Genomic DNA, 19,472 nt, shown 5'->3' on the forward strand with positions numbered 1-19,472 from the left:
ATTTTATTGAATTAACAAATTGTGTCTTCTAATGTTTGAAATATTATCTATATCAGGGGCAGTAGGAGCACTTTCAAACTGGATGCCTTGTTGTTACTGTTTTAGTTTGGGGGACCAAACCCACTGGTACTCAGGCCTTACTTTTGTTTTGTTTTGTTTTGGCTTGGGTTTTTTTTCTTTTTTTTTTTGCTTTTTGGGTCACACCTGGCAATGCACAGGGGTTACTCCTGGCTCATGCACTCAGGAACCACCCCTGGTGGAGATCAGGGGACCTTATGGGACGCTGGGAATCGAACCTAGGTCAGCCATGTGCAAGGCAAATGCCTTACACACTGTGCTATTGCTCCAGCCCTCAGATCTTACTTCTGACTCTGCACTCAGGGATCACTCCTCCTGAGCTCGAGACCATATGGGATGCAGAGATCCCTTAATCAGGGATCAAACCCAGATCAGCTGCATGCAAGTCATGGGTCCTACTGGCTATATCCGATACCCACTATATCCAATATCTAGCCCCTATATCCAATAATTTTAAGACTTATTTTCTGGCATAACAATTCAACCTATATCTCTCTTACCTTAAGTCCATAGTATTACTTTCTTCAAGGAGCCTTGTTTTCTTTTAGTAGGGGATTTATATTTTAAGACCCATGTTCTAGCTGCTCAAGAGTTCTAGTTGCTTGTAAGTTATTATTTATTTTATTTTGTTAGTGGACAAAGTTAGGATATTTAAGTATCACTTCACACACAACACACAGATATATACACAGTTAACCATGAATTCTTACCACTGCTTCCATTTCAAGAGTTCTTACTAATCCTTTCTGCTTTGTATGTATCTTCTCTATCACTGAGAAAGTAGACTCCCATTGTTCTCTGTATTTGATTATCTGTTCATGGGTAACCAACTATACCAGCAATCTCCTCAGCCTGATCATCTTCTTAGACATGTGTTCACGGTTTTTTAAGTATTTGCATACATGAGTTTTGGTTTTGTTTTTTTTAAGAAAACAAAAAAAAATTCAGAAAATACTTTATTAAACCTGGGTTTGATTCCTCCGTCCCTCTCAGAGAGCCCAGCAAGCTACCAAGAGTATCCCGCCCGCACGGCAGAGCCTGGCAAGCTCCCCGTGGCGTATTCGATATGCCAGAAACAGTAACAAGTCTCAAAATGGAGACGTTACTGGTGCCCGCTCGAGCAAATCGATGAACAGGACTACAGTGCTACTTTATTAAAGAAAGTGGGGTGGGGGTAGAAAAGCCCCCAGATTATGGAAAGGGTCTCCTAAGGAATGGATTCTAAGAAAGACAGAGACTTTCCCCTTTTATACTTTTTAACAAAGGTAGGTGGATAAGCATTACTTTGTTTGTTTATTTATTTATTTATTTATTTATTTATTTATTTTTCTTTTTTGGTCACACCTGGCACTGCACAGGGGTTACTCCTGGCTCCTTACTCAGGAATTACCCCTGGCGGTGCTCAGGGGACCATTTGGGATGCTGGGAATCAAACCTGGGTCAGCCGCGTGCAAGGCAAACGCCCTACCCGCTGTGCTATCGGGGCCAAAGGATATATTGATGCTCAGGCTCTACAATGCTGGGGACTACCAGGACTATTCCCACAGATGCTTAGAGGGTCTTGTACCAGGGATCAGTCAGGGTCCTGCATATTAGCCCTGGTACTAGTTCCCTAGACCATCTTAGGAGATTGTTGGTTTGTTTTGGCTTGGGTTTTAGGCCACACCCAGCTGTGCTCCAGAAATATTCCTGGTGGGGTGGGGTGGGAGCACCATATGCCATGGGCCAAGGGCCTTAACTCCCTGTATTCTCTCTGGCCCTTGTGGATACTTTTTTAAGATTCCATAGGACTTTCTATAGACAGTCTTGTCAACCACAAGACATCTCCTACTTCTCTGCATTATTTTAAATTAAAAAATCTAAGCAACTTACTTCATGAAAATTATGAAAACCTTTAAAAAGATGAATTTTTTTCCTACTGCATGTATTTAGAGGTATTCTTTTTTGGGGGTTGGGGAGAGGGCACACCTAGCAATGCTCAGGGCTTACTCTTCGCTCTGTGCTCAGGGATCCCTACTGATGGCCTCAGGAGACCAAAGAAAATATTGGATATAGGGGCTAGATATTGGATATAGTGGGTATGGGATATAGGCAGTAGGACCCATGACTTGTTTCTTCATTTTGAATCTTTATGCCTTTCTTTTCTGTTAAGTAATAATTGATGATGAATGTGCATACTTGCCTGGTTGTGATCTTAGGGGAAAAATATTCCATTTTCCACCACTAAATGTAGGCTTTTATGTAAATACTCCATATTGTGATAAGCAAGTTCCTTCTGTTTCTAGTTTGCTGAGAGTTTTATCCTGAATTGGTTTCAAAGAACTGTTTTTGTGCTACTTTATTATTTAGCTGAATAGTGACGGGCATTTTGGTTCATTTCTTAATAAAATTACATGTGTTTTATATGACTATTACCATCTGAAAGTGGGATAAATAGATGAACATAGAAAAGCAAGAGATAATGAATATTGAGAGATTTATAAAGAAAAAATAGTCTTTCTTTGTAATAAAAAAAATCACCCTCATTTGAATAATCTAATAGTAACCCATCTTTATTACTGGTGCTGCCACAAAATACTGATATTACCACTGAACCATTTCTCTGCTCTTGCGAATTTCTGGGGACAATTATTTAGCAGTTTTAGAATGACAACAACAAAAAGTATGTTATATACTTGGTATGTCATCATCTAGTTTGAATTTGCTTTGTTTCATGTTGTTTGTTTTTGTTCAGTGGTTTTCCTTCAACTTTAAACTCCTAAGTAAGAAGAGGAGAACAATCTCTTGTTTAACCGATATGTATGCTTGATTAAAAGAGATTGGTTTGATAAATTCAGATTTATTTTCAGTAACACTGCTTGGAATCAAACTCCAGGCCTCACAGAAGTGCAGCATGTGCTCTGTCCCTTAAGCAACATTCCCAGTTCCTATGGTTCAGTTAATTTAATTGAAATAATGAATACTAGAACAAAGGTTTGGAATTTCATCCCATATTGATAAATTACTAAATCCAGTACAGCTGTTTGATTTACAGGAGCAGAGTACTTTAAAACAAAGCTATGAAAACATCTAGTCACTAGAATCAATCTCCTTTGTGAATGACAGCATGCAGTCTCTTATTTATTTGAGCATTACATATATTCTCCGTTCTCCTCTCCCTGTCCATTCTCCTGTTTTCACCTCTCCATTCATTCCAAGATACTTGAGCAACATTCTGAAATCTCTAGTTATTTTGATTAGCACTCTCTCCCCTCGTGTACCTACAAACTAAGCCAGCATTTCTTCAACCTTTCTACACCTGCGAACTAGCATCTATTCTGTGTACCCATCTAGCAGTTACAACCACGGCAAAAGACGGGTGATTTTTTTGGTTTTTTGGTTTTTTGGTTTTTTTTTTTTTAAAAAAAGACTGGTGATTTATGACTGGCACCAGGGGTTGATGACAGCTGGTCTTAGCAACTGGTGTTTTTTGATTCAGTGTCTTGTGTGTCATAATTTAGGGCTTGGCACAGAGGAAGCATTACAATACTATATGCGCAAATGGCCAACTATCTTTGGAGTCATGTATTGACTCTCATTTTGAAGAAATCCCTCTACTACCTAGGCAACACTTGATGCCATGTCTCTGATCCCATATTCTTTCTTTAAGAAACAATCTACCAAAATATGAAATTCTAATTCCAGGACATACTTTTATTTTCTGATATCTAAAGCATAGCTTAGTCATTTATTGAAAAGAGAGTTCTGAGTAAATATCCTACTTCTCAGGGCTATCCATCTTTCAAACTCTATGACTGTAAACCTTTAATGTACATACTTCCCACGCTTACATCACTAAAAATGTCAAGAAAAAAGTAGCATGCAGTGAGTAATTTAATGGGACACTCATTACTTTAATGGGACACTTAAAATAACCCTTTTGCTTCAACCTCAAATAAATGTTGTGGCAAATATATGTATATATAGGGGTTTTTGTTGTTGTTGTTGTTTTCTTTTGGGGTCACACCCGGCGATGCACAGGGGTTACTCCTGGTTCTACACTCAGGAATTACTCCTGGTGGTGCTCAGGGGACCATATGGGATGCTGGGATTCGAACCTGGGTCGGCCGCATGCAAGGCAAACGCCCTACCCGCTGTGCTATGGCTCCAGCCCCTTTTTTTTAATTAATTATCTTTCAAAGTATTTCCTTTCTGTTTAATGAGATAGCTATAGATTTGAGACTTTGAATTTGACTAATGTACTTTTAAGGAACTGCTTTATAAAATTTGAAACTTTCAAACATAACACAGATTATTTGGCTCTTCAGAATTTGATTTGCCTGATGTATGTATCTGTAATTGAAGATTGATACAGGTTTGTGAATATAAGAAAAAATTCAAGTGAAAGACATTAATTTATACATATATGTAATTTTTTTTCCTCTTTGGGTCACACCTAGCGATGCACAGGGGTTACTCCTGGCTCTGCACTCAGGAATTACTCCTGGCGGTGCTCGGGACCATATGGGATGCTGGGAATTGAACCCGGGTCAACCACTTTTAAGGCAAATGCCCTACCCACTGTGCTATATCACTCCAGCCCCTTAATTTTTATATTGTTAAGACAAATGAAGTTTACCCTGTACTCAGCAAGTTCTTTTTTATTAAGGTTTAAACTACTTTAATATTTAAAATACCTTGGTTTTTGCTCTTAAAATGTATAATTGAGATTTCTCTATTCACTGTAGATTTATAAACTATGTGAGTGCATTTGGGAAGCCTTTACTTCCAGTGCTTTAGAGTAGTTTTTCCCTAGGATAGAGGTTGACAGGACTCTGAATGATAACTGAATGGAGCATAGGCTTTTCCTAACATTGATAAGAGATTGAAATTTCAGATTCCTAATAATATTAATTATAATACTGAAGAGAGAAGGTAGTTCTCAGAGTAAATCAAAAAGCCAATATCAAATTTGTTGATTTTGACCATCTTGAAATTGTTCATGTGGAAAAATACATACATATAAATTAGGATTCTCAGCCCTTCCTTAGTATTTATTCACTTACATTTTTTAAGTTACCAAAAAGATCAGAGAATCTTAGAGATGGGAAAGACCTTAGAAGTAATTTTGCACAGTCCAGCCTAGATTCAGTATCTCAGCCAGCATCTGTTGAAATACCTCAGTAAAACTCATCTCAAAAAGTGATGTACATTTCACTTGTGAGTCTTTTTAGTTATTATAACATAAACTCAACACCTATATATTTATTTCATTGATTTTAACTTATGATTTATAGCAGACCCATGTATTTTGGTTTTTCCCCATGTATCTGTTGAGTACAAGTACTAATAAAGTTGTACATTTTGTTATCTTACTTAAAGCTAATTAAAAATATAGTTAAGAGATTACCTCTAGGGGCCAGAGTAATAGTACAGTGGGTAGGGCATTTGCCTTGCATGCGTCCAACTCAGGTTTGATCCCTGACACCCCATTTGGTCTCCTGAGGCTATCAGTAGTGATCCCTGAGCACAGAGTGAAGAGTAAGCCCTGAGCATTGCTAGGTGTGCCTTTCCCTGACCCCAGAAAAAGAATACCTCTAAATACACGCACTAGGAAAAAATTCGTCTTTTTAAAGGTTTTCATAATTTTCATGAACTACTTGAAAATGAAATGAGTTGCTTAGTTTTTTTTATTTAAAATAATGCAGAGAAGTAGGAGATAGAATGGAGACAGAACAAGATTGGCCATGATTTATTGATAATTCGAGTTTTATGAAATGTGATTGGGCTTCTTTATATTATCTTCCTAATTTTGTGTGTCTTCAAATATTCCATATAAAAAGTTAAAAAAAAAAAGGAGTCTCTTGAGGATCTCTGGGCTGTGACTTCCTAACCTAATATTGGCTAGGCACCATTGAAAGCACGCCCTCTCCGTAAAAGTGTCAAGGGGAGAGTTTTTCTATGCATCTCTAAACTTTAATTCAAAGTTCAGTTTGGTACAGGAGGTTTTAGTTTTAGAAAACAAGACAAGTTTGCATTTAAGATGTTAGCATAAATATTAATAACATGCTTTACAGAAAGGTCATGGGAAATGAGATCCCAGTTTAAGACAGTCATTTGGGAAAGCTCATCTAGTTGTTTTGATCTGCTCTTCCCTTTTTTTAAAAAAAAAAAAAAGTAGAAAAGAAAGGTAGTTTTCCTTAATTCAGACAGATACTGGTATGATTGTCATCTACAATGTTCAGAGCTAATTTTGCTCTGAAAGTATTCTGCTGCTCTCGTGCTCAAGCAGGCCTGTGCTAAATGTCACTGTTTCTCACTCAAAGAAATTATGGACAAGTAGAGTTTTTCTAAGTATTTTTCAGAGTAAACTAGCATTCTCTATGATCCCTCACAGGTTTCTACCACAGACAAATCAACAGAATGCTTTTCTAAAAACTATATAAAGAGAGGAGACCCTGTACATTACAGATTTGGGGGTTCTCTAGCTCCCTTTAATTAGAACAACTTTCTAGGTCTATTTTCTTTCACGCCATTAGTGATAATTGGACATTTATATTCTAATTTTATTATATTTTTATTACTTATGTTCTTAATATAGCACATTTTGTTTCTTGTTTTGGTTTGAATTTGGTTTGTTTTGGTTTGGGTTTGGTTTTGAACCATATCTCGAAGTGCTCTGGGGACTATGCAGTGCCAGCGATTGAATGCAGGCTTCCTGCATGCAAAAAAGGCCTGGAGAGATAGTACACTGAGCAGGGCCCTTGCCTTGCCAGCAGCCAACCCAGCATCAATGCCCTGTACTCCATATATTCCCCTGAGCACTGCCGGTAGTGATCCCTAAATGTAGAACTAGGAGTAAGTCCTGAGAAACACCAAGTGTGCCCCGTCCCTTAGCCCCACCAAAAAAAAAAAGAAACAAAACACCCTGAACTCTTGCACATTTTATATCTTTACAGTAGCTTTACTTTTACTCTCCAAGATGAGATTCTTTTATTGACCTCTGTGTGCTTATACATTTTGCTGAAATGTTGAAGATTATTTCTGCATGAACATTTATTTTTTGTGCCCTGTTTTACAAATTCTTACCAATTCACAACTACATTAATAGCAATCATTCAGACTACACATTTTACCAATTTTATGGTGACCATTTTAATCTTGCTACAACTTGCACATCTTTCCTTACTTGTCCAGTGTTAATTTTTTTATTGAGTCCTTTCTCCATTGATTTTCAGAAATTTCTACAAATATTAATATTATCAATATTAGTGCTACAGATGTTAATGTACTTTCTGAGTCCCCATACATATAAGTATATAAATATCTTCAATAATAGTTCTGCAAGTACCGAATTTGACAAATATTTCTTCATTTTCTTCTTGAAAAGTTTGTGTCTTTTTCCTACATGTTCTCCTATTTAGGTAAGAATCGTTTGTATGATTGTTTACATTTATTTTCTTATGTTTTTCTTGTGTTGGAGAATCTCTCTGTTTATATTCCCACCAGTGCTGGAAGTAATAAGGGTGGCAATATCACCATATATGACTCTGCCCAGCAAATATATGCCACTATTCCTTTTCTTCCTTCCCTATTCAGGAGCTCCCTCTCCTAAAGAGGGAATTTAGCAGAGGTATTTGACCAAAATGGCAACTTCCAAGTTATCCTAGTGGTAAAATACTTTGCGATCATCACTAACAAAGAACACTAAAAGTACCACTAATTTTTTCCATTTCTTGGCTTTCATTCAAGAGGTCTTTAGAGTCTAAATCTAAAGAAAGTGGAAAGAAAATAAGAATTTCTGGGCAGTAAAACTATGTGATTATCCTGTGTTGCTGAGTCTTTGTGCTTTTTGTGGGGTTGTCGGGGGAGCGCAACACTTAAAACTATTTAGGGCAATTTCTCTGGGAGTATCAGCAAACTCCCCACTGTACTTAGAAAAACAGAGCTTACAGGTAACAGATAACATCAGATAGGAGTCTTGGCTCAACTGTTCAACTACACATTGCCCCCGCCCCACCCTGGCTTGCCCTTGTTCTCAACTGAGCAACTGTCACCTCTAAGGTTAGCAGTTTTTCAGTGGTCTACTGGGGAATCAGTTTCCTGCTTTCCTGTTTACTGTGACCTATTCATTGTTAGTTTGCTGTGTTCTTAATATTATTTACCCTTTAAGAGTATCTTCAAAGTATTTGCCATTTATTTTCATAATTTTTAAATTATTATACTGATATTTAGGGAATTAATGGAGAAGTGTATGTCTTGTGTTTTTAATTATTTGTCAAAAGTTTTATGTGTAAATTGTGTGTATCAAAGAGAATTTTATATACATATTTGACCCTAGAGTATAGGGCAGAGAAGGAAAGAGTGGAGTGGAGAGAGAGGAGAGACAGATGAGAAGGAACAGCGGGCCAGGTCAAGGGGATTCAGGTACAGAGGTGGTGTTCGGGAATGATAGTCAAATATCCAAACCACAGAGTCAACACAACACTGAAATCAAGAGACCAGTAAAAAAAAAAAGTTCACATTTGGAAAACAGGACAAATAGAAGGCTAGAATTATATGCTTATATATGTCCTATTAAATTTTCCTTTTTAGTAATAAATTTGCTGTGTATTTTAACACCCTTTCTCAGTTGTTATTAGAGTTGTGCACAAAAAATAAAGTTTTGAAGTAGGCCATTCTCACTGGTGTGAGGTGAGATCTCGTGTTTGTTTGCATCACTGATAATCAGTGATGATGAATACTTTTACATAATCCTATTGATCATCTCACCCCATTTTTTCACTGAGTTTCTTGTTATTACTTTTTGAATTTTGTGATTTGATGTAGTCCCATTTCTTTTTTTTCTTCTATTTTCTGAACCAGTACTGTCAAATCATTAAATATGCCTCTGAAATTATTACTGAGAGTTTTGCCTGTATTTTCCTTAATGTATTATAAAAATTTGGGCCTAATATCAAGGTGTTTGGTCCAATTTGTATATGGTATATAAGATAGGGATCAAAATTCTTTTTATTTCCCCATGTAGCTAATCTTAATTTTCATCTGTTAAAGGGAATTTTCTTGCTCCACTTCATGCTCCTTTGTCATAAATGATCAAACAAAAATGAGCATCTTTCTCTGAGCTTTCAGTTCTATTCCACTGGTTAGAGAGTTTGCTTTTATTTCTCTAATAGGCATTTTGTTTGTTGTATTTGGGTTTGGGGTTTTTAGGGGATTATTGTTGGTTTGGTATGGTTTCGTTTTGGGCCACACCCAACCATGCTCAGAGCTTACTTCTGACTCAGGGATCAAGGATCACTTCAGGTGTACTCTAGGACCATATGAGGTGCCCAGGATCAAATTTAGGTCTGCCATATGCAAGGCAAGCATGTTACCTGATATGCTGTTCTCCAACCTCACCAGTTTTTTTGGTTTTTGTTTTCAGTTTTAAAATCTGTGTTTGTTTTTGTTTCTTTGCTTTTACACCACACCTGGAAGTGCTCAGGGCTTACCCCCAACTCTGTGCTCAGGATTGTTTCAGGAGCTCAGAGGACCATATGTAGTGCCAAGGATTGGACCTAGGTCAGCAATGTAACGCCAATTTTAGCAATATTTGTTCACTGCCCTTTAAGAATATCATGAAATTTTTGGTAATGATTGCATTTAATCTGTATATTATTTTGACTAGGAAGGTCATTTCAATTGTATTAATTCCTCTCATCTATGAATAAGGAATATATGGAATATATTATTTCACTGTGTCTTCTATTTCTCTTAATAGTGATTTGTAGTTACCAGAGAATAAGTATTGTTGATTATGAGATATTTTCACTTGGAGCATGATGCCTCCCATGCATGATGCCTCCCATGCAGTTTAGAGTGGGCAAGTGCTGCTTCCCTGTTGTCAGTTGTCTTCACTTTTAACATACAGAGTATGTAATGGCACACAATTATTTTCTCATATGGTTTCTCATAATAACTATTTTCTTATTTTACAAGAAGTGGCAATATAATTATGTTTTAAAACTCATAAAGAAAATCCAGATATTTCTAATCTTTTCTTTTTTGGTGACTGCACAATATATATATTGTATTTTATTGGTATATTCTCTATACAATCTATCAAGTGTCTCCAAAATATTTTAGTCAAAAATTTTGTCTAGATAAATTAAAAGTCTTGTTTGAATATGAAGTGCTAAGTGTTCTATTTGGGTTTTTTGTTTGTTGTTTGGTATACATATGTATTAGTTTTTACTTGGCACTAACATGTCAGATACCGACTTATCCTTATAGTTTAAACAGTTGGAAAAAATAACCACCAATAGATCTGGTATTACAAAGTCATAGTCAATTATTTTACTTATGTATTTCACAAAACTGCAGCATCTTAACTACTTAATAAAAGATTTTTAAATATTGGTATAAGTGAATAACAGAAATTATATTAATTGATTTGAGAAGAAATTAGAGCTTACTTTAAATAGAAACTTATGATAGTAATAATACTATTTTTTATCTTTCCACAGTTCTTAGTGGTCTCTGTTCTAATGACTGTCCTCGTAAGATAACAGTGAGTAAACTTGACTCTAATGTATACTTTTTGTGAAAAATCCTCTTCATGACACAAAAATAATTGTTACAGGTTCCAGTGTTATATTCTCCAGTGCTCAAGAAAACTTTACTGATAGTAAAATATTTTTCCTAAGAAAATTCTCACCTCAAGGGTGACCTTGTTTATGAAACCTTTTCTTATACCCTTAAAGAAATGATGACCGCCCCCTACCATTATTTCTGGGTATCCTACTGCAATGTTGGAATATGTCATATTACATTTATTTGTTAATATTCAGTGCTTCTTCATAATAGTTCCTTAAGGTCTATAAGCATGCCACTTTTGTATAACTAGTAAAAAGAACACCATCAAGTATATAGGGGGAAGCCATCGAATTTTATTTTGGTATAATCTTAATTGTATAACCTTGTTGTCTAATAGAATATTTTTTGCAGTGGCAACATGTAAAAAACTTTGTTTCATTGACAGTTTACATCCGTAGTAATAAAAGTACTACATTTGAAAGAGTATATGTATTAGTCTGTCCTTACTTGGATTTTCACAGTAACCCTTACTTAAAAATGAGGAAACCTAGTCTCAGAGAAATGAAATTTCCTAAAATTACATATCTTTAAGTAGTGAAACTAGAATCCAAAATGGGTGCCCTGATTATCTTATTTTTTTGCTGTACTATCCCATTGAAAGACTACATTACAAACTGCTTTTACTATTGTTTTGATATTTTTAGGAAACATACTATATTTAAGAAATGAACAAATAGACCCTCATCCAGAAATGTGTGCATTGAATACCCAAGAATTGTAGAAATAAGTACCAGGAGGTTGACTCCATGGTTTGGAGGCTGGCCTCACATTCTGGGGAAAGGGCAACGCAGAGAAGGGATCACCAACTATAATGTAGGCGAAGGCCATGCGGGGGAAGGGAGTTGCGGGCTGAATGAGGGCTAGAGACCGAACACAGTGGCCACTCAACACCTTTATTGCAAACCACAACAGCTAATTAGAGAGAGAGAACAGAAGGGAATGCCCTGCCACAGGGGCAGGGTGGGGTGGGGAGAGATGGGTTTGGGGAGGGTGGGAGGGATGATGGGTTTACTGGTGGTGGAGAATGGGCACTGGTGAAGGGATGGGTTCTCGAACCTTGTATGAGGGAAACATGAGTGCAAAATTGTATAAATCGTAACTGTACCCTCACTGTGATTCACTAATTAAAAATAAAAAAAAAGTTTAAACTTAACCTAGGAGCATCACGTGAAAGTAATAAGGGAAGCTGGAATTGGTAGAGTGATAGTGAAACTGTGAAGCTAGAAGTCTTCAAATATGAATCAAGTTGAGGTACACAGGTCAAGCCTTTGATTCCCACATCGAACAAAACTGCTTACAGGCAGTTCCCTAGAAAGGATTTTGATTTACTGGTACTAGCTCCCTTGGACTGCGAGCAGTTTCTAGGTAAAATCCAGCAATGATCTATCATAGTCAACACTTGGGGTAGCTAACATGTTTCAACTTGAAGGAAGGATCTAGAGAGAGAACCATTGCATTCGTTATAGATGCATCTAAATGCTTAATCAAACCCATATGCTTATCATTGAAAAACTGTAAAATTGAAGGTGTGTTTTGGAGAAGACTATAAATAAGAAAAAGGAGAGGGTATGTGGTAACTCTACTTCCCACTCAATTACTGTGGTCCAAACTGCTTTGCTCTAAAATGGTTCTCTTGGAAAAAAAAATTTTATAAGTGGTTAATCGGTCTAAATATTTTTTTTTAATTTATTTATTTTTAATTAGAGAATCACCGTGAGGGTACAGTTACAGATTTATACACTTTTGTGCTTATACTTCCCTCATACAAAGTTTGGGAACCCATCCCTTCACCAGTGCCCATTCTCCACCACCCGTAAACCCAGTGTCCCTCCCACCCTCCCCAATCCCATCTCCCCCCACCCCACCCTGCCACTGTGGCAAGGCATTCCCTTCTGTTTTCTCTCTCTAATTAGCTGTTGTGGTTTGCAATAACACCAACTACATTGTAGTCGAAGGCCATGTGGGGGAAGGGAGTTGCGGGCTGAATGAGGGCTAGAGACTGAGCACAGCGGCCACTCAACACCTTTATTGCAAATCGGTCTAAATATTAACTTAGCTATTCAAGTATTGTCTATGCCTAACTGGCCTTACCAGCTTTCGAGATTTCAGTACAATCCATCCTGTTCCCTGCCCACAACCTTTTCCCAGCCCTTTCACTCTTGTTTTTCTGTCACTTCAATTTTAAGATCATTAGACTTTTGACCCATACCAGCCCACTCTTGTATGTTTAGTTAGTATACATCAGTCATCACTTATTTATTATTTTTAACCACCATAAGGTACTGTATATTATTTTTTCTGGTCTTTGCATTCACCTTCAGCTCTGTTGGTGCCTTTCTTACAGCATTACCCAGACCATCACTCAAGCGGTGGTGAGGTACGGTAGCTGTGTACATCAAAGCCATAAACATTTTAACACTATTGGGATGAAATGATCTAAACTAAGCTAGAAAAAGACTGCCCATATTTCATCTACATATGCAGATACATGTATCTTTCAAAACCACGTATGCTCTCTCTCGTTTTACTACTCAACTCTTTTCAGTGAGACTTCTTAAAATTGGATCTTTTTGATTCCCAGTTCCATATCTTTACACTGTTGTGATCTCCTTATGGCCAGTGAATTGTATTTGATACTGCAGACCTCTTCTAGGAACATTTTCTTTCTTAGGTTTCTCTTACATATTTTTTCATGGTTTTGCTTCTGCCACTATTTTCTATCTTCAGCTCCCTCTGTAAACTTTAATATCCTTTAATTTTTTCTGTTACTTAGTGTTCCATTCTAAGTTCGTTTCTCACTATCTACTCTTTTAGTCATCTTAGGTTCTTCCCTGACTTTATTGGTTTTTGATTGATTAGTTCCAAATCTATTTTTCAGCCATCTCTCCTGAACTTCGAACCTTCATCTGTAGCATATTGAACGCTGTAAGACTAAAATCTAGTATTTTCTTTTTCTTTTTTAATTTTTTTAGAGAGCTACACTAAAAAAAAAAAAAAAAACTGGGCTGGAGTGATAGCACAGCAGATAGGGCGTTTGCCTTGCATGCGGCCAACCCGGATTCAATTCCTCTGTCCCTCTCAAAGAGCCCAGAAGCTACTGAAAGTATCCCTCCCACACAGCAGAGCCTGGCATGCTACCTGTGGCGTATTCAATATGCCAAAAACAGTAACAAGTCTCACAGTGGAGACGTTATTGGCACCCACTCAAGCAAATAGAGGAACTACAGTGCAATTTTTGTTGTTGAATCACTGTGATATACATAGTTACAAAGTAGTTCATGGTTGAATATCAGTCATACAATGTTCCAATCATCCTGTCACCAGTGCACATTTCCTGTCACCAATGTCCCCGGTTTCATTCCCGCCCACCACACTGTCTGCTTCTACAGCCTGCCTCTGTACTTTATGGCAGACACTTTTCTTCTCTTCCCCCACCCCCCACTCTCTTGCTTGCTCGATTGCTTGCTTGCACTGGTGTGCATTATTGTTACTGACTGGGTATCATGCAAATCACCTTACCTCCTTTTCATATAACTCTTTTTGTCCTGAGTGATCATTTCTAACTGTCATTGCTGCGATGGTCCATTCTCTGTTCTAACTTTCCCTTTGTGACAAGCTTCCTACCATAAACCAATCCTCCTGGTGCTTGTTTTAACTATCTTTGGGTATTATTCACATACTGTTTTTGTTTTATTGCACTACAAATGAGTGCAATCATTCTGTTTGTCCCTCTCCCTCTCAATTATTTCACACAGCATGATACTTTCCATGTCCATCCATTTATAAGCAAATTTCATAAGTTCATTTTTCCTGGCATTTGCATAGTATTACATCGTGTAGCTGTACCTTACTTTCTTTATTCAAGCATCTGTTCTGGGGCCTTTGGATTATTTCCAGGTTCTGGCTATTGTGCATAGTGCTGCAATGAACATAGAAGTGCAGGTGGCTTTTCTGCATGCATTGTTTTGGGTCCAGAGGGTATATTTTCAGGAGCAAGATTGCTGCATCATATCAAAATTCAGTTTCTGATTTTTTGAGGAATGCCCATATTGTTTCTCAAAAAGGCTGTACCAGTAAGCATTTCTACCAACAGTGAATGAGAGTCCCTTTCTCCATGCATCTGCCATGCCATAGCACTGAATGTTCTTGGTCTTTTTAATGTGTGCCAGTCTCTGCTGCATGAGATGATTAATCATTGTTTTGATTTGCATCTCACTGATAATTAGTGTTGTAGAGTGCTTTTTCATGTGCCTTTTGACCATTTGTATTTCTTTTTTTTAGGAAGTCTGTTTGTCTCTTCTCTCCATTGGTTGCATGTTTCTTTCTTGTAAAGTACTACTAATGATTTATATATCTTTGATATTCACCCTTATCCAGTGGGTGTTGGGTAAATAATTTTTCCTATTCTGTGAGCTGTCTTTGTATTCTGGTCATTGTTTCCTTTGTCATGCAGAAACGTTTTAGTTTAATGCAGTCCCATTTGTTTATCTTTGTTTCCACTTGCTTGGCCAGAGGTGTTTCATCCTTAAAGATGCCTTCAGCTTCAATATCATAGAGAATTCTGCCTACGTTTCCCTCTGTGTACCTTAAAAAATATAGGTCTGATGTCAAGGTCTCTAATCCATTTTCATTTGATTTTTGTGAATGGTGTTAGAAAGAGGACTGAGTCTTTTCTATTGCATGTAGCTCACCACTTGTCCCAGCACCACTTGGTGAAGAGGCTTTCTTTGCTCAGCTTCATATTTGCTCCTTTATCAAAGATTAATTAATTACATACCTGAGGGTCTGTCTCAGGATATTCAAGTCTACTCCATTGATCTGAGGATCTGTCTTTATTCCAATACCATGTGTTTTAATTGCTACCACTTTGTAGTACAGTTTGAAATTGGGGAAAGTGATGCCTCCCATCTTCATTTTCCCATGGACTACATTAGCTATTCAGGAGGGTTTTTTGTTCTATACTAATTTCAAGAGTGTTTGATCTATTTATTTTTTTTTAATGACATGGATATCCTTATAAGGGACTGCATTCAATCTGTGCAGTGCTTTGCGGGGTATTGTCTTTTTGATGATATTAACCCCCCCAACCATGAGCAGATGATGTGTTTCCATTTCTTCATGTCCTCTTTTATTTCTTGTAGTATTTTGTAATTTTCTTTGTATAGGTCTTTCACCTCTTTAATTAAGCTGATTCCAAGGTATTTGATTTTCTGTGGCATAATTGTGAATTGAATTTTTTTAATATTTTTATTCAATTTTATTATTTTTACATAGGAAATTTATGGACTTTGTGTATTTATTTTGTAGCATGCCACTTTTCTATACAAATCTATTGTTTCTAGGAGCTCTTTTTGGAATCTTTAGGATTTTTTAAATATTATCATGTCATGTGCAAATAGTAATAACTTGACTTCTTCCTTTCCTATCTGGATGCTCTTGATATCTTTTTCTTACCTAATTGCCATGGCAAATATTCTTCTAGTACTATATCGAATAGGAGTAGCCAGAGTGGGCATCTTATCTTGTGTCTGATCTTGATGAAAAGGTTTTAGTTTTTCCCCACTGAGTATATTGTTTGCCATGGGCTTGTGAGAAATGGCTTTGACTGTAATGAGTAAAATTTCCTCAATTCCCAATTTTGAGTTTTTCTCAAGATTGGGTGTTGTGGGGCTGGAGTGATAGCATGGCGGGTAGGGCGTTTGCCTTGCACGCAGCCGACCCGGGTTCAAATCCCAGCATCCCATATGGTCCCCTGAGCACTGCCAGGAGTAATTCCTGAGTGCAGAGCCAGGAATAACCCCTGTGCATCGCCAGGTGTGACCCAAAAACCAAAAAAAAAAAAAAAAAAAGATTGGGTGTTGTATTTTTATCATATAATTTTCTCTGCATCTATTGATATGATCACATTTTTTTCTATTTTTTCTTTTATTGATATGGTGTATTATGTCAGTTGACTTGTGGATGTTAAATCATCCTTGTATTCCCAGAATTAATCCTACTCGGACATGGTATATGATCTTTTTGATGAATTGCTGTATTGTTTGCTAGTATTTTGTTAAGGACATTTGCATCTGTGTTCATCAAGTATATTGGCCCATAATTCTCTTTGTGTGTGTGTGTGTCTGTGTGTCTATGTGTCTGTGTGTGTGTGTTTGTGGTTTCTTTGTCTGATTTTGGTATCAGGGTGATGTTCACTTTATAGAAACAGTTTGAAGGTAAAAGTTTTTGTTTCAGTTTCCTGGAAGATACTGAAAAAGATTAGCAGTAGGTCATCTTTAAAGGTTTGAAAGAATTCACTAATGAAATCCATCTGGGCCCTGTTTTTTGTTTGGGTAGTGAGTAAGTGGGTGAGAATGGGTGGTAAAGAGTTCATTTTGGTCGTGTCTGAAAGTTTGGTGGTAGCTATAGTTAATTATTTAGTGAACATTTTATGAAGTGTTAAGTTGTACACCTGAAATTCTCTAATATTGTTAACCAATGCAGTTTTAAAATAGGGGAGGGGAGGAATAGGCAACAATGAAAATGATGGTGTTCTTCTGAATATTAAGAAAGATACACTTCTTAAACTGATGATTATTGAGTTTTTTCCTTTGAGTTTATAGATGTGCTTAGAACAGTGTTAGTATATATGCTGTAGGCATATAATATGCCATACCTTCCTCCAAAGCTTCAGTACCCCCCCCATCACTGTTTCTACATCCCTTCTTTCCATCCCTTGCCTCTGCACACCCCCTCCAGGTCCCTCCCCCTAGGTCTGTGATCAGAATCTAAGGGTCTGTTTTCATTGGCCATTGTCTATTCTAGAGAGTTTTAGAATTTTCCATTCACAACACTTTCTGACTGAGAAGTTTTATATGCAAAAATAGACAAGTATATAAAACTTTAATAAGTATATAACATAAATTTTAAAACAAAATTCTTAAATTACATGACATCATATGAGATTACACCACAGTTTAAGAAGCTAGGTTCTAGTTTTTTACTTTTTTCTTTATGTACAATATACATTGTATAAGACCAACTAATATTCCAATATATTTATCTTTTTCCTGCTGACTTATTTCACTTAATATGCAATATGTTCTATTCATGTTGTGACAAATGATAGGAACTTATCTTTTCCTGTCATAACAAATATGTAAAATAGATAAATATTATTAGGATGGAAGTTTGAAATCAGGGTTACGTTATGGTTGATATCCAGAACTGTATATCTATTTTAATTTCTATGTATATTATGGTTTCTGTCATTAATCCTCATGTAAGATTAAATACTTAATCTTAATAAAATGTTTTTAATTTTGAGTTAATATCTGTATATGGTATTAAATGGTGTTTATAAAAGAGAAAAAGCCTCTCGTTTCTCCATATAGCAATTTATTTTCTTATGGTCATTGAAAGCACATAGATTTGAAGATCTTAAAATAGCAGTGAGGCAATTGTGGTGTCAATAGGAGTAATTCTGGTGGAAAATAATTTCTAATACACAGTAAGACTAAATACTTTCACTAGCTTTTCCTACTGCTCTGGGAGGAACAGTACATTTTCCTATTCTGACATATTTAAAGCATTTCTGGAGTATTTTGCCATCTCAGGACACCTTCTATGAACAGTGGTTTATATTCTATTTAATCAGCTTTGATTTCTAAAGAAAATAGATTATTTTTCAAGGTGTGTAGACTGTTCCAGTAGTGGAAACAATACCCAAATTAGAGATATGCCATTATATCTACACCCTCCCAATCAGGCTCTCTTTAACTGAAATATCATGTCCTCATCTCCTAAATCTAGTCAGGAGATGAAATGTGGTAGAAATAATCATCAGTACTTTACATCCTAATGTGATTATTGTGGATAAATTCATATATTTAGTATTTTAGTAGGAAAATATAAACTGTCTAATCCATCCTAGACGGCAGTAGCAGTATTATGTGTAACAGTAATGTTGTAATAAAACTGTTATATCTCAATTCTACATAAAATCATAAGTAGCAAATTTTGTATAAGATAGTCATATGTAATAAAAGATATAACATTAAATGTCCAATGCATCTATTAGAAATTAATTGCATCTACATACTAAACTATATAAATGCAATTACAAAATCATTTACAAGGTAAAGACTTCCTACTGAAGTGGCATTGCACAGTTCAAAGGGCTGGCAATGCTTTCTATGCTGTAGTCTAGCACCACATGGACCCTCATGCACTACTAACCCAAGAAAAAGAGAATTTCTACTAAAAGATTTTTTTTTCTTGACTTATCCAAGTCTATACTCTATGTAAGAATTATATATATGCATATTTTATTTGTAGTATATTTGTCTAAAACTTCAAATTGCTCATTTCTTTCTAAGACTTACTATACCTTTTTTTATTGCAGCCCTTTGGAGTAAATCAGCCTGGACCTTATATCATGTATACAACTGTAGATGCAAATGGGTATCTGAAAAATGGTTCAGGTAAGACTACATACATAATAATAAAAAATATTAACTTTTAAATGATAAACTCTGATGGCAGATAAAGCATTTGCTTTGCACACTACCAACCGAAGTTCAATCTTTGGCACCTCATATGATACCTTGAGTCCCGCCAAAAGTGATCCCTGAACACAGAGCCAGAAGTAAGCCCGGAACACTGCCAGGTGTGACCCAAAACTAAGAAATAAATAAATGATATACATTGGCAAGGCAGACAATGACAAAATTGTCATGTTTTCAAACTATATAATCTTGAATTTTTGTATTGTTAATTATAAAATATTCTCATGACAA

General features: G+C 36.3%; 1 protein-coding gene across 1 annotated transcript in view; it reads left to right on the forward strand.

Annotated features, from left to right (window-relative positions):
- Window positions 1-19,472, forward strand: part of ITFG1 (integrin alpha FG-GAP repeat containing 1) — a 202,308-nt gene that overhangs the window by 144,404 nt on the left and 38,432 nt on the right. Inside the window, exons 13-14 of the mRNA XM_004600970.3 lie at window positions 10,566-10,609; window positions 19,079-19,157. Of these exons, the coding sequence (XP_004601027.3) occupies window positions 10,566-10,609; window positions 19,079-19,157 (123 nt within the window). The remainder of the gene's footprint in view (window positions 1-10,565; window positions 10,610-19,078; window positions 19,158-19,472) is intronic.

This window comes from Sorex araneus, chromosome 8, assembly GCF_027595985.1.
Source record: "Sorex araneus isolate mSorAra2 chromosome 8, mSorAra2.pri, whole genome shotgun sequence".
NCBI classification, from domain to species: Eukaryota; Metazoa; Chordata; class Mammalia; order Eulipotyphla; family Soricidae; genus Sorex; species Sorex araneus.